Consider the following 14,897-nt stretch of genomic DNA (forward strand, 5'->3'; position numbering starts at 1 on the left):
GCTTTTATTTCTTCTGGAGTGCCTTTGTGACGTTTGTACAGCAGTTCACCATCTAGGAAAAAAATCTATTTGACTTTTGTAAATGACCCTCACTGACACTAATGAGACTCACACTTCACCGGACACCTATATTACTATCAAATTAATCTTACCTGCAATGTCAAATGTGTTTGCTCTTTTTCGGAAAGTTTTTTTTTTTTCCGTCTTTGTGAGTCCATCAGGGTATTTTCAAGTGCTCTTGTTTTTAATTTGTTTATAAATGAAAGGATCCATCAATGAGGTCAATCAATGAACCAAGCAAACAAACACAATAGCTAAGCACACCTAATAGTACGTTGACTATAAGGATGAGCTCCCCTCCACCCTTAAAAGCTTTCCTTGATGCAGGTATTCTTAATGGCTTTAATTGCCAAGTACCTTGGGTTTGCATGTACAATGAATTTGTCTCGGTGTACAGATGCTTCCAATAGTAACAGAGAATCAAGTGATGATATTAATAATAATAAGATTAATTCAGATTATCTGTGAGGTAAGAGAATAAAGTGAAATATAGCTGCGAGCAGCAATTACGGGCCCAAGCCGGTGGCCCTCCATCGCTGCTCGCAGCTATATTTATATATATATATATATATATATATATATATATATATATATATATATATATATATATATGTAACAAAAGATATATACATTATATATATGAAAGTGAAAGTGAAAGTGACACGTGACGGCCAAGTATGGTAACCCATATTTGGAATTTGACCTCTGCATTTAACCCATCCAAGTTAATGCACACACATTAGGAGCAGAGTAGTGAGTAGTTAACACACACACTGCAAACGTGGATACACACACCCAGAACAGCGGGCAGCGATTAGGGGTTAGGTGCTTTGCTCAAGGGCACCTCAGTCATTTCCCACCGGTTCTGGAATCGAACCAGCAACCTTTGGGTTACCAGTTCAACTCCCCAACCACTAGGCCATGACTGCCCCATATATATATCAGACAAGTAATATTCTCTGTCGTCACTTCACAAAAAAAATGGTACAAATTGTACTACTGACTATTTAAACAGAGTAGTGTAATTTTGATATGTTAGGTTAACTATCTTATTATTATATTTTATTAGGGCTATAATGAACAGGCTGCGATGTCAAGATTGCAATGCTGGAGTGTGTGTGTGTATGTGTGTGTGTGTGTGTGTGTGTGTGTGTGTGTGTGTGTGTGTGTGTGGCGTGGTGTGGCGTGGGCGTGATTGAACAGTGGAGACATAAAAATATACTTTATGGTGCTAACTTTAAAATTAAACTAAAATGCTCACGGCTGCACGGGCATTCATAATGGTGCGCATCCACAGCGAGGAACAAGCAGAGAAGAGCAAAAGTTTTTTAGTTCATTCCTACTTCCATAGGAATTCATTGAAAACGCTCGCTCTGCTCCCCACCATTATCAATGTCAGTGCGGACGAACATATTTTACTTTCGTTTTTAAGTTAGCGATTCAAAAGCCCCCAGCGGTGTCACACGTCGATTAACCGGTGGTAAAATTATATTCTCACTGTCACATACCTAGTATAGGCCGCCTACCTGGGAGAGAATTTAGCTTGCCCGACCATAGTAGCCTGATTAGAACGTCAATGACGAAAAAATAACTTGGGAATCACTAAAACGAGAGATTATTCTAATTATATTACATTAATTTTAAGTTGCAATCAACAGTTGCTAATAAATGTATTACTGATCAATGGTAACAAGGTTGCGCTGCTGAGGCTCGTGCAGCTTCTCCAGGAGAAATGTAAACAAATGAGCGCAGCACACAAAAAAGAAACCCAGTTAACAACATACTGACTATACAAATATGGAGTTTTTATATATTTTATAAAATATGATAAGAGCAACCTCACTTGACGAGTAGGCTATGTTTCCTGAATACAATCACGATTGAAACTGCGACATTGATTTCATCAACAGGTTAATAAACAGTTACAATTAAGTCACTTACATTTTAGATGCAATATTGACTGTTTTTGTTCTGTTTCAGCAGCAAAAATAGTTAAGCCAAGATCACAGCAGAACCATCGCGCATTTCACAGCAACTTGTTTTCTCATTACTGAATGATTCAGCATTTTGAACGAATCGGTTGACTCAAAGATTCAATGACCAATCCATAAACATCTGTCTCAATCATGAATGACTCAGTCATTTGAACAAATCGTTTGAACGAATGAATTAATGACTCGCTCATTAAGACGGTCGCCTGGCGACACCTAATGGTGGTTTAGTGTTATGTTTAAAAGTATCATTCTTTCCAACTTGTGTGCACCATTATCAATGTCCGTGCGGACTTCTTTACTTTCACTTTTATATTAGCGATTTAAAAGCACCCGCTCATGTCACACGTCGATTAACCGATGGGAAAATATCCTCACAGTCATCTACCTAATAAATTTATATTTAAATACAATATAGGCCTACCTAGTAAAAAGTTTTATATACTATTTTGATATCCTTTTGGACACAAGAGGGCAGTATAGCCCTATGTTTGCTTTTTTGTTGAAACAAATAGCACTAAATAGCCTGTTTATAACTTTTTCATACTTCTTGAATTGCAAAAACAGAATAAAATGAGTTTAGTTCTAATATTTGTATAATTTTATATAGAAATAAATGGTGTGTAATTACGTTTTTAGAAGATATAAGGCATTTAGTGTTTCCTTTTTTGACATTACTTTAATCCCTCGCCATAGCAAAACCGTTTGAGATATTTATTATCTGTTCACAATTTAGCATCTTTAATGTATTTTCATCATGTTGAAAAAGTTTGGTGGGAATAAAATAAACCACTTAAGCGGAGTGGGTAAAAATTCAGAGGATGATTTTGCAAACAAATCCACATTCAAACCAATATATCTGACTTCCTGTTGGTCAGAGCTAATAACTGTAAATTAGAAAACTGTCCGGCTCGATGAGAACAATATACGTACTGATTTTTGTAATTGTGGGTAAAACTAACCCCCCCACTTTTGTCAAAAACATGTTTAAAGTGACATACTTCCTGCTGCCAGTTGGTGGCGCTATAACTTTGACTCACAATAGTTACAACCATCTGATCGGCCTCTTACCACGAACACACTGCTGAAGTTTCATCAAGATCAGTTAGCGTATGCAGAAGTTATACTACTTTGTGTTTCTCTTTTCTCGCCATAAATTCGATTCTTCGCTACGGCCAAACCGTTCGAGATATCAAAAATCTGTCCGCAATTTAGCATCCTCAGTGTCTTGACTTCATTCACACCGAGTTTGATGGGGATTGAATTAATTCTCTAGGAGGAGTATTTCACATTCCACAGCAAGCGTTTTCCAAACAACCCATAATAGCCAACTTCCTGTTGGGCTGGCGTAAAACTTGACTGAGGGAAAGTTGTTCGGCCCGATGGGATCTATATGTGTTCCGAGTTTCATATTAATTCATGCAAGTGTGTTTGATATATGGACCAAGTTTTCAGACCCCGTTCAAGGGGGCGCTGTTGAGCCCCCCTGCCACGCCCATTTCTGAAACTTTTCATATGTCTACTGGCTAATAAGTGTGATGTGTCTGTCGAGTTTCATCCAATTTCAAGCATGCTAAGAGTCTCAAAAGCATCTGAAAAGAATATAAAATTTTGATGTGTTGCCACGGCAACAGTATCTAAGATATCAATAATCCTTTCACAGGTCTACATCTGCCGTGTGTTTACATTATACACATAAAGTTTGAAGCAAATCGGGTAAAAATAAGAGGGTGATTTCAAAGCATTTTGAAAGTGACACACTTCCTGCTGCCAGTTGGTGGCGCTATAACTTTGACTCACAATAGTTACATCGATCTGATCGGCCTCTGACAACGAACACACTGCTGAAGTTTCATCAAGATCAGTTAATGTATGCTGAAGTTATAACACACTTCCTGTGTCCCATTATTCGCCATAAATTCGTTTCCTCGCCACAGCCAAACCGTTCGAGATATCAAAAATCCGTTCGCAATTTAGCATCCTCAATGTCTTGACTTCATTCACACCGAGTTTGGTGGCGATCGGATGAATTCCCTAGGAGGAGTATTTCACATTCCATTGTATGCGTTTTCCAAACAACGTATAATAACCGACTTCCTGTTGGGCTGGTGTAAAACTTAGAGCACGAAAGTTGTTCAGCCCGATGAGATCTATATGTGTACAGAGTTTCATATTATTACATGCAATCGTGTTTGATTTATGGACCAAGTTTTCAGACACCATTCCAGGGGGCGCTGTCGAGCCCCCGTGCCACGCCCGGGTACCAGCTTCAGTCCGGCCCTGAGATCTATATATGTACCGATTTTCATATTATTACATGCAAGCGTGTCTGATTTATGGACCAAGTTTTCGGACCCCGTTCAAGGGGGCGCTGTTGAGCCCCCGTGCCACGCCCGGGTACCAGCTTCAGCCCGGCCCTGATGGCCGCGGGTTCTGACCTGTGTGCAAAGTTTCAAGAGTTTTCGAGCACGTTAAGGGTCTCAAAAGTGGCCGAAAGGTTGACAGAAAAATAATAATAATAATAATAATAATAATAATAATAATAATAATAATAAATAATCCTAACGAAAACAATAGGGCCTTCGCCCTTTCAGGGCTTGGGCCCTAAATATAAAGTTATGAAAAAAAAATATATATATATAACTACAAATAATCATATAAACAATTTAGAAAGAATAAAATGTGAATTCGGCAGATGATGTGTCTAAAAATTATAGTGATTTTATGTGTGTCACTGCATAAATACATATGGTTATAATTTATGCTGTCCATTTCTTAATGGGACAAAGGTTTCATTCACTTCATTTATTCTTTTTGAACATACCATTTGCACCTGCCCTTAAAGACTGTATGCAGTCGAGAGAAGAGACCTGATGCTCATAGAAGTTATCTCCATAAAAGTACACAGGTTTTGGAAGCCCCCCCTCCTCCCCCCCAAAAAAAAAACATTTTTCAAACCTTTTCCTCCCAGCCATGAGATATAATAAACAGGTTATGTTTTTATCAGTTTCACTTCCTATTGATATTCATTTGTTATTTATTAAATCACACACACACACACACACACACACACACACACACACACACACACACAAACTAACTGTGATTTCTAATCCAGGAACCATGTTTGAGAACTTTGAGAGCCTTGGTGGAAGAGTGGGGTAACAGCAAGAAAAGGCCAGTGTGCTACAGTCCATGAGGATGATCTGTGGGACTTACAGCAGCTCCTGCCTACACCAGATATGACTGCTTATTTTCATATTGTTCAGGGACTCATTGTTCCATTTCTTTTCATCAATTGTCTGCGGAACTTGTTTATTTTATGTTTATGTTGTTGAATCTTTTTATGTTCATACCAATATTTATACATTAAGACATTTTCTGGAATTAAAAGCAGTTGAAAGTTAGAGGACATCACTTTTTTTACCGAGTTTAGTTCTGTATGACTGTCTCTTTTTTGTCATTATGTTTTTGATAACACAGATGCAACATGACTGATGAAAGTGATTTACATAATATCTACATTTACCATTTAGTTTATTTAATGAGCTAATTTAATACAATTTATGAACTAATTTCAGTTTAATTAATTGTTCAAATTGAATATCATATACAGAAAACATACTCTCTGAAATAAAACAAAGATACATGTAGTGTAAATTACAAATATAAATCCTACAAAGATAATCATATCCTTTATGAGTGACAGCTTTACCAGTTTTATTACAATTGATGCTCTGTAATTGAATTGGCTCTATCACTCTCTCCTCTCCACTATAGCTGGTGTGTGGTGAGCGCACTGGCACCGTTGTACTGTGGCTGCCGTCACATCATCCAAGTGGATGCTGCACACTGGTGGTGGTGAGGAGAGATCCCCTGATATGATTGTAAAGCACTTTGGGTGTACAGTAGTACATATGAAAGCGCTATATAAATGCCTCATTCTATTTTATTCTATTCTGTAAAAATATCGACCAGAGAGGATCCTGGCTGAAATATTTTCAGAGTTAAGATTTGTTTAACTGTCTTTTTAAACCAGGGATAAAATATAGCATAGATCAGAGGATCCAGAGCTGGGTTTATGTTCCACAACCATGTTAAAATAATTCTGGCTAAGGCAGAATTTACCAATATATAACTGGTATAGTATGGAAAATAGCCAAGCATATAAACCATCACAATGATTCCTAATGTCAGAGTAGCTTTACTCTCAGATTTCCTCTTCAATGAACCTTCTGTTAAACATTTACCACTCTTCATCAGAGAGTTTATAACTTTCACATGCTGAAGTACTACATAGAAAATTCTCAAATATAAAGTTAGGCATACGGTACATGGAAAAATAAAAGAAATTAACGCATCAGCGAAAAACAAGGGAACTCCCCCACTAGAACAATATCCATAACACACTTCGGCTGTGGATGAATTAATGTTAAAATATCTATACACAATTATAACTACAAGAGCATAAGAAAATGAAAAAACCCAGCTCAGACAGATGCTTATTAAAGTTTTAGTTATGGTTATTTTCTGTGGGTAGTGTAAAGGGTAACACACAGCCACATAACGATCAACAGCAATTAAAACTAAACTACTGAGAGATGCTGTGGTGAGCGATGCAAAGGCTAAAAGATACAGACTACACAAAGTTTCTCCAAAGTACCAACAATAAGCATCAATCTTTGTGATGGCCTGTACGGGCATAATAAAAAGTCCAAAAAGCATGTCGGCCACAGCCAGAGAGAGAATAATCAGGTTTGTTGGAGTGTGAAGCTTCTTGAAGTGAGAGATAGAGATGATCACCACCAGGTTCAGAAACACAGTCCATGCTGACAGCAATGAAAAAAACACTTGCATAATAATATATTCATGTCTAGAGAATTCAAAGCTCTTGATACATGATGAGTTGATGTCAGGAAAGCAGTAAAGAGTCTCATGATCCTCTGTCTCATTAGCCATGAGTGAGTCTACTCATGTTAGGAGTTTGTTCTGCTCTTTTTCTTGTCATATAATTTATACAGTGTCTGGATCAGACGGCCCACCCATCTACTGCCCACTGATGATGTAACATTCAAACGTTTTTTTTTTTTTTTTTTTTTTTTAATTATTTATTATTTAAAAAAAAATAATTGTTGAACATTAGCTTTGAAATGCAATTCATTTCTTCAGTCCAGATTAGAATTCTCTTACACTTTTCAAAACTTAATACATTTTTGTTTTGTTTTTTGCTTCATTTCTTCGCTGTTTTGGTATTGTTTAGGATTTCCACATGAAAGCAAAGCACAGGTGGAACTGAACTGAACACAGGCCACTGTAGATCACCCTTCCTTTGAGCGGCTCCTGGAACTCATCTGAGGGGTCCCTTGGTGTGGTTAAGATGATTTCTGTGAATTAGGAATGGGGTCCAGAAATAGAGGGGTTATGTCATCCATTGGAACTCAAGCATGCTTGAGCTGTACATAATCCTCCCAGTTTACCCTGTAAATTAACTATTGCAATGAAATAGTTGGGCAATAACTGTCAACAGAGCCATCACTTCCGCCCACTGCACCTGATCACAACCAACCTGGTCTCACAGGATTCCGTGAAATGTCCAGGGGCCCTTAACTCAAAATCCGTGATGCGGCCACGGATATAACTCCAACGCGAGTCAATGACACTGACCTACCATGGTCCACACACGGATACCCGTTTCAATGACAGAGAACAGATCTCACTCAACGGACGTGCTTTCTCATTTGAAAACACAACATTTTAAGTATTTATTTCTTTTCCAACACCAAATACCATAAAGATGTTAACCTCTCTGTTATTGTAGCTATTGCATTGTCCTGCCATCATAAAAATTCAGTTTGATTCTGTTAGCCTAACTGAAGTCCCGTGATGGCACCACAGACCTCAACAACCTGACCTCACTCACTGGATGTTGTAATGTTGCTCACTTGTTTAGACACTTAAAAGCTTTATGTCGACTGTGTTGCAATGGCATGTAATTAAGTTGACATTTTGTCTTGTCCTGTCATCATAAAATCCAGTTTGATGGCGTTTTACACCTATTGCTCGCTTGGCTATAGTCAGATGTAAAATCTGTGATAGGAGCACGGATTGAGTCTGTGGTGAGACCACGGATAACTCCAACGCAAGTCGCAACCCAGTCTCACGTCAGTTCGTGATATGGTCACGTAATTTAATCTATTGATTCGTGTCACGAACACGTTTATTTCGTTATTTTCGTACAATACCAGCACGTTTTTTAAACTAATGTATTTTGAATGGGAAGCGTCTTTCGTGATCACAGCACGATTCTTTCTGCCTGTCGGCTGCAGCAGAGAAGCTGTTTAATCAACATTTATTCACAAGATCTTATCTTATCATGGTTTATGTCTTTTTTAATGTTATTATTTCGGTCTTATTGCCAGGGAAGCTGGATTGCTTTGCTGTTTATTGATATTTTTAAAAATATATTTTATCAGTAGGAAATCGCGCTGAAGAAGTCTCGTTCCGAACACATTGTGATATTTGGCATCAGTTCACGTGTGTCAGATGTTGGTAAGTAGTAAATACCTAAATACGCTGTCCTAATAATGTGTGATATAATGTCTTTTCTGTTTGTCGATATTAATCTGCAATTATAAATGCCATCTCCACGGAGACTTTGCGTTTCATTGCTTTCTAATTCAAAATATGGTATTTAAACACTGCCTGTCACGTGATGTGCTATAGGCCTAGATATTCATATCAGATTAAAAATAGTACAATTAGTTCCAAAGTTGTATTTGTAGTAGAAGCACAGTAAAAACAACACTTACCATGCTTTTACCACAGTAACCCTAGTTTTACTGTGATAGGTGTGGTAAAAGGACAGTAACCACAAAACTTACCATGCTTTAAACCCCAGTAACGTATCGGTTACCTAACGTAACCTCTGTTCTCTCTAGAAGAGGGAACGAGTATTGCGTAAGTAGCTTACGCTGCGGGAAAGTCTTCTTTCTCGAGATACTGAAGCCAAAAAATTATCCTTAATTTTGAATAATCTTGTCAACGCAGTGCGGCAGCATGCAGACCTAGGGCAGGCTAACTAGCGTGCCCTGCGGCTGCCCTGCGGCAACTGCAGCAGCCTATCGCTGAGCCCTTGGCATGACGTCACGTCCAATGAGCGCGCTTGGCGCGCTTCATGCGTCACAGCCCGCGAAAAGGGGTGTGGCTTAGCGTATATAAGCGAGGCTCAGAGGCTGCTTCACTGGTTTCTGTCGCTGAAGCGAGTGAGCTCGTGGCGCGAGCACGGCGGGTTACGCAATACTCATTCCCTCTTCTAGAGAGAACAGAGGTTACGTTAGGTAACCGATACGTTCTCTTATGAGAGGTTCTCTCGTATTGCGTAAGTAGCTTACGCTGCGGGGACTCCCTTGTCAACGCCGTGCGCGCCCAGCATCCACTGAGTCCCAGGGAGAGCCCAGGGAACGTGATAGCAGGGAGCCGGGCGGCCAATAGAAGGCTAGCGCAGTACACAAGCACATACTAGGGAGCACGGAGCGGCACAGCCGGTCCGAACTGACAATTCCCTGCATAGTGCAGCTCAACCAGAAAAGCTAAATCAACCAACGTAGCCCGCGCACTGATAGTGGGCCGATCTACGCGAGACTTAGACTGATAAAACTTCTGCCTGCTAGGCGGGAACTTCCAGGTTGTAAAATCTAACAAATGTAGAGGGGGAGGCCCAGCCTGCAGCTGTACAAATGTCGTGAATGGAAATCCCGCTGGACCACGCCCACGACGAGGCCATGCCTCTGGTGGAGTGAGCTCGAATGCCCAGTGGGCACTGCAGGTCTTTAGACGCATAAGCAGCTGCGATAGCGTCCACTATCCATCTGGACAGGCTGTGTTTCGAGGCGGCGAGACCCTTGGTGCGCCCTCCAAACGAAACAAAAAGCTGCTCCGAGCGCCTGAAGCGGCGGAGCGTGTGATGTAGTTTCTCAGCGCCCTGACCGGGCAGAGGAGATTACCATCGGCCTCGCTGCCGGAAGTTGAGAGGGCTGAGAGGGAAATGACCTGCTCTCTGAAGGGAGTGCCCAATATTTTGGGGACGTAACCATGCCTCGGTTTGAGAATAATTTAGAGTCGTTAGGTCTGAACTCGAGGCACGCGGCGTTAACAGATAACGCATGAAGGTCTCCCACACGTTTGACTGAAGACAGAGCTATCAGAAAAACGGTTTTGAGCGTGAGGTATTTCATATCCACAGTTTCCAAGGGTTCAAAGGGATGCGATTTCAGGGCCCACATAGGAACCGAGGGGGGTCGCGGGGGGTTCATCCTCCTGGCTCCTCTAAGGAAGCGGGTGACGAACTCGTTCCTTCCTAATGCGCCCAGCTCTGAGTCAGTGAAAGCTGAGATGGCCGCAACATAAACTTTGAGCGTGGAGGGGGACCTGCCCGCATCCAGCAGCTCTTGAAGGAAACACAATATGTGCGATACCCCACATGCCTGTGGATTGAGCCCCTTGGCAGTGCACCATTTGCTAAACACAGACCATTTAGACGTGTAGAGCCGCCTCGAACTCTGGGCAGTGAGCGTTGTCTTTTGACGCAAAAAGGTCGACTTTCGCTTTGCCGAAACAGCGCCACAGTGACTGGACTGTTTGGGGGTGTAGAGACCACTCCCCAGGGGGAACGTTGTCCCTGGACAGTCTGTCGGGACCCTCGTTCAGGTGGCCAGGCACATGCGCGGCTCTCAGCGAGCGCAGAGAGTGCTGAGCCCACACGAGGAGGCGTTCCGCCAGGGTGCAGAGCGTCTTTGATCCGACACCGCCCTGGCGATTCACATAGGCCACTACCGATGTATTGTCCGTGTGGACTAGAACATGGTGACCTAGGAGGAATGGGAGGAAGTGCTTGAGCGCTTTCTCGACCGCGAGCATCTCTAGACAGTTTATGTGTAGGAGATTCTCCTGGTCTGACCAGCGGCCATAGACCGGTCTGCCTTCAAAGAGCGCTCCCCAACCTTGGCTAAAAGCGTTTGTCGAGACAACTTTCCGGTGTGAGATCACTCCCATAATCACTCCTGTGTGATACCATTCGGCTGCCAGCCAGGGCTACAGGGCTGAAATGCAGCCCTGATTCACTCTGACTCGCGAGCCGCCGGCAGCCCAGGCTCGGTGGGGCACGCGCGCTTTCAGCCAGCGTTGAAGTGGGCGCATGCGCAATAAGCCCAGCTGGAGCACCGCTGCAGCTGAAGCCATATATACCCAGGATACGCTGGAATGTCCTCAGCAGAACCTGGCTGCCTACTTAGAAGGATGCGGCGAGGTGACGCGCGCGCTGCTCTGACAATCTGGCCGTCATAGCCACCGAGTCCAGTTCTATTCCAAGAAAGGAAATTGACTGACGGGGCGATAACGAGCACTTGGTCCAGTTGACCGAGAGACCCAGACCTTCCAGATGGCTGAGAAGCGCTGTTCTGTGAGACACAAGCTCTGTCTCTGACTGCGCTAGAATAAGCCAATCGTCCAGATAGTTCAGTATCCGCATTCCCTGTCTTCTCAGGGGAGCGAGAGCCGTGTCCATGCACTTCGTAAATGTACGGGGTGCCAAAGACAGACCGAACGGCAGGACTGTGTATTGATATACCCGACCGTCGAAGGCGAATCTCAAGAATGGCCTGTGACGGGGTATTATCTGGATCTGAAAGTATGCGTCCTTCAGATCGAGAGAGATAAACCAGTCTCCTGGGCGAATTTGCGCGAGGATTTGTCTGGTTGTGATCATTTTGAACGGCTGTCTCATGAGGGCTTTGTTCAAATGTCTCAGATCTAAAATAGGTCTTAGCGCTCCGTCCTTCTTGGGTACGAGGAATAACGGCTGTAAAGCCCGACTCGCCCAGAGAAGGATGAACCTGTTCTATAGCCCCCTTTGCGCAGCAGCTTTGCTATTTCTGCTTGAAGCAGGTGCGCTGCTTCTGAATTCACTTTCGTCTCCCTCTGCGCTAAAATACGCGGGGGACAGCGAGCGAATTGAAGCGAATAGCCGTGTTTTATGGTATTCAGCACCCATTCTGATGCGCCCTGAATAGCTTCCCATGCTTTCGCACACATAGCTAGGGGTCGAATGGTCTCTGGGTTCAGATCGCCGCACTGTGCGGGATGGGGAACCTGTATCAGAGAAGATGGGGCGGCGCGCACCGGTGCTCGAATACGGGGGCTGGCAGGTAGTGGTGACTGGCTGTACAGCATATGACGGCTCGATCCCCATGGATGGAGCACATTTCGCTGTTAAAAACCCATGGCGCGAAAGCGGCGCGGGGGGGTAACGTGTTTGACAGTGAGCGCGCGTGCTCGAGAGCGGGCGCAGCGTTTACACTTATAACACGGCCAGTGTTTGGGAGCTTTAGAGGGTCTGTAACCCGAGGTAACTATGTGGCAGAGCGGGCAGTGGGTAGGTGTGGGCACAGAGTTGTGGGCACATTCTCTACGCATAGCACTCGAGCGGCGCATGCCCGCTTTATGAGAGTGCGCTCTGGGAGCGATACCAGGAGGACCGTGTTTTTGTGTATCAATGAGCACATGGGAGTGGGCACATTTTCTACACTTATGACACCTTCGTCGTGAGCCGGGAAACCCCGTGCTCGTGAGCGGGCGCAAGGCTTACATTCGTAACACGGCCAGTGTTTGTGAGCTTTAGAGGATCTGCAACCCGGGATAACTGAATGGCAGAGCGGGCAGCGGGTAGGTGTGGGCACAGGATTGTGGTCACATTCTCTACGCTTAGCACTCGAGCGGCGCGTGCCCGCTTTATGAGAGTGCGCTCTGTGAGCGTTACAGGGGAGACCGTGTTTGTGTGTAGCAGTGAGCACGTGGGAGTGGGCACATTTCTACACTTATAACACATCGGCGTTATAGGAAACTGATAGAGCGAAATGCTTTAATGGCTCATATGTTTAGACGCTCATAAATACTCAAGCACCATCCTGTGAGCGGGAGGGTACGAGATATGGGTTCGCTTTCTGTATGTAAGAAAGCTGGCCGCGAGCTCGGAGAAGCCAGGAGAAAAAATTATTTATCTGCCGCCAGAGCCGGATTCAAACACGGGTCTCTGGCGCAGAAGCCTAATGTTCTGCCACTGAGCCACAGGGGCGCACATAAGCTTTCAGTTAGCGCAAGCATATGACAGAGCATCGTGTTTCGTTTCGGCGTTTGTTTGCAGGCGCGTGTATTAAAACAGGCTCGTTTACTGCAGTATTAGTATAGCCAGCCGCCTGAACTTAGAGGGAACTGAGAAATATGTGAGAATTGGAGGTTAGTCCGGTCTACGGGACGAAAACACTCTCTCTTCCTCTTTTTCGCCGGTGCTCGTGACGTCCGCTCTGATATCCCTTGAGAATGCCGCAGTTGCGCGGCTCGAACAAAGGGAGAGAGAGCGGGAAGATGTCATCTTGTGCTGTGACATCGTTTGTCTGCAGGCGTGCGTATTAAAAACAGGCTCGTTTACTGCAATATAGATATTTCTAGTCGCCTGAGCTTAGGAGGGGACTGAGAAATGTGTGAGAAATGGAGGTGGGTCCGGTCTCGCGGGAAAGACTCCTTTCGCCGGTGAGTGACGCGTGCGACCGAGACGCGGGGTAGCTTTCTTATAACGTAAAGGAAGCCAGCCCATGACCGTCTACTTCTGACATCCCTTGTGAGCGGCGTGTTTGCGCGGCTCGAACAGAGGGGGAGAGCGCAGGAAGGGGCGAGCGTCATCATGTTTTGCGTCAGCGTTTGTTTGCAGGCGTGCGTGTATAAAAAACAGGCTCATTACTGCAATATATGTATTTCCAGTCGCCTGCGTTTAGGAGGGGACTGAGAAATATGTGAGAATGGAGGTTAGTCCGACCTGGGTGGGGCTAAACACTCTTCTCTCCTTTCGCCAGTGACGGGGGGGGGGTAGCTTTCTTGTAACGTAAAGGAAGCTATAGCCCGAGACCGTCCGTTTCTGACATCCCTTGTGAGCGGCGCCGTTTGCGCGGCTCGACAGAGGGGGGTAAGCAGCTGTCTATGATAGCAGCGCTGTCTGCTTCATCCCCTGAGGCGACGGCAGTGAGTCGGGAGGTGGGGGGGAGAAGGAGATAGCGAGGCTCGCGGGAGGGGCTCCGGCGAGCGCTCAGCTGCTGCATCCGTGGAGAGACAGCGGAAGCGTCGAACGTGGCGAGTCGAGCCCGCAGGGTCGACATCGGCAGTTCTTCGCAGAGTTTGCATCCGCCCGAAGTAAGGGCGAGGGCTGCGCGGTCACAACCCAGGCAGAGAGCGCAGATCACATGGCGGTCCCTGTCGCTGAGCGGGGCTCTGGACGAGCCTCAGGAATTGCGAGGCATTTTGCAACAAACGCCTCGCGCTCTTTTAGATGCAGTGTGTCGCGGTAGGCGAACACACAAACACACACAACACAGAGCAGAAAAGGATATATTCCGCCGGATAGCGGAGCAGGCAGGGAAGGCTGAAGGCGGCGAAGACGGCCGGCTTCCTCAGGCTGATATTCCTCAGGCGTGCTGGTCGCTTGTTTCAACGGCGGCGGATTCCTCAGAGTCCAGCGATGCGGAGAGCGTCGCTGAAGAGACAGAAATCAGTGAAGCAGCCTCTGAGCCTCGCTTATATACGCTAAGCCACACCCCTTTTCGCGGGCTGTGACGCATGTAGCGACAAGCGCGCTAATTGGACGTGACGTCACGCCAAGGGCTCAGCGATAGGCTGCTGCAGTTGCCGCAGGGCAGCCGCAGGGCACGCTAGTTAGCCTGCCCTAGGTCTGCATGCTGCCGCACTGCGTTGACAAGATTATTAAAAATTAAGTATAATTTTTTGGCTTCAGTATCTCGAGAA

The 14,897-nt window shown here is 44.6% G+C and overlaps 1 protein-coding gene across 1 annotated transcript; it reads right to left on the reverse strand.

Moving 5' to 3' along the window:
* Positions 1–6,005: 6,005 nt before the first annotated feature.
* Positions 6,006–7,049, reverse strand: LOC311072716 (trace amine-associated receptor 13c-like; the record flags this gene model as incomplete). The annotated part of the gene is made up of 1 exon (XM_084097902.1): positions 6,006–7,049. The coding sequence occupies exon 1, from the start codon at positions 7,008–7,010 to the stop codon at positions 6,006–6,008; it is 1,005 nt and encodes a 334-aa protein (XP_083954028.1). The 5' UTR covers positions 7,011–7,049.
* Positions 7,050–14,897: the final 7,848 nt, after the last annotated feature.

The sequence above is a fragment of the Abramis brama genome (genome assembly GCF_963993115.1).
Source record: "Abramis brama genome assembly, chromosome: 22".
NCBI lineage: Eukaryota > Metazoa > Chordata > Actinopteri > Cypriniformes > Leuciscidae > Abramis > Abramis brama.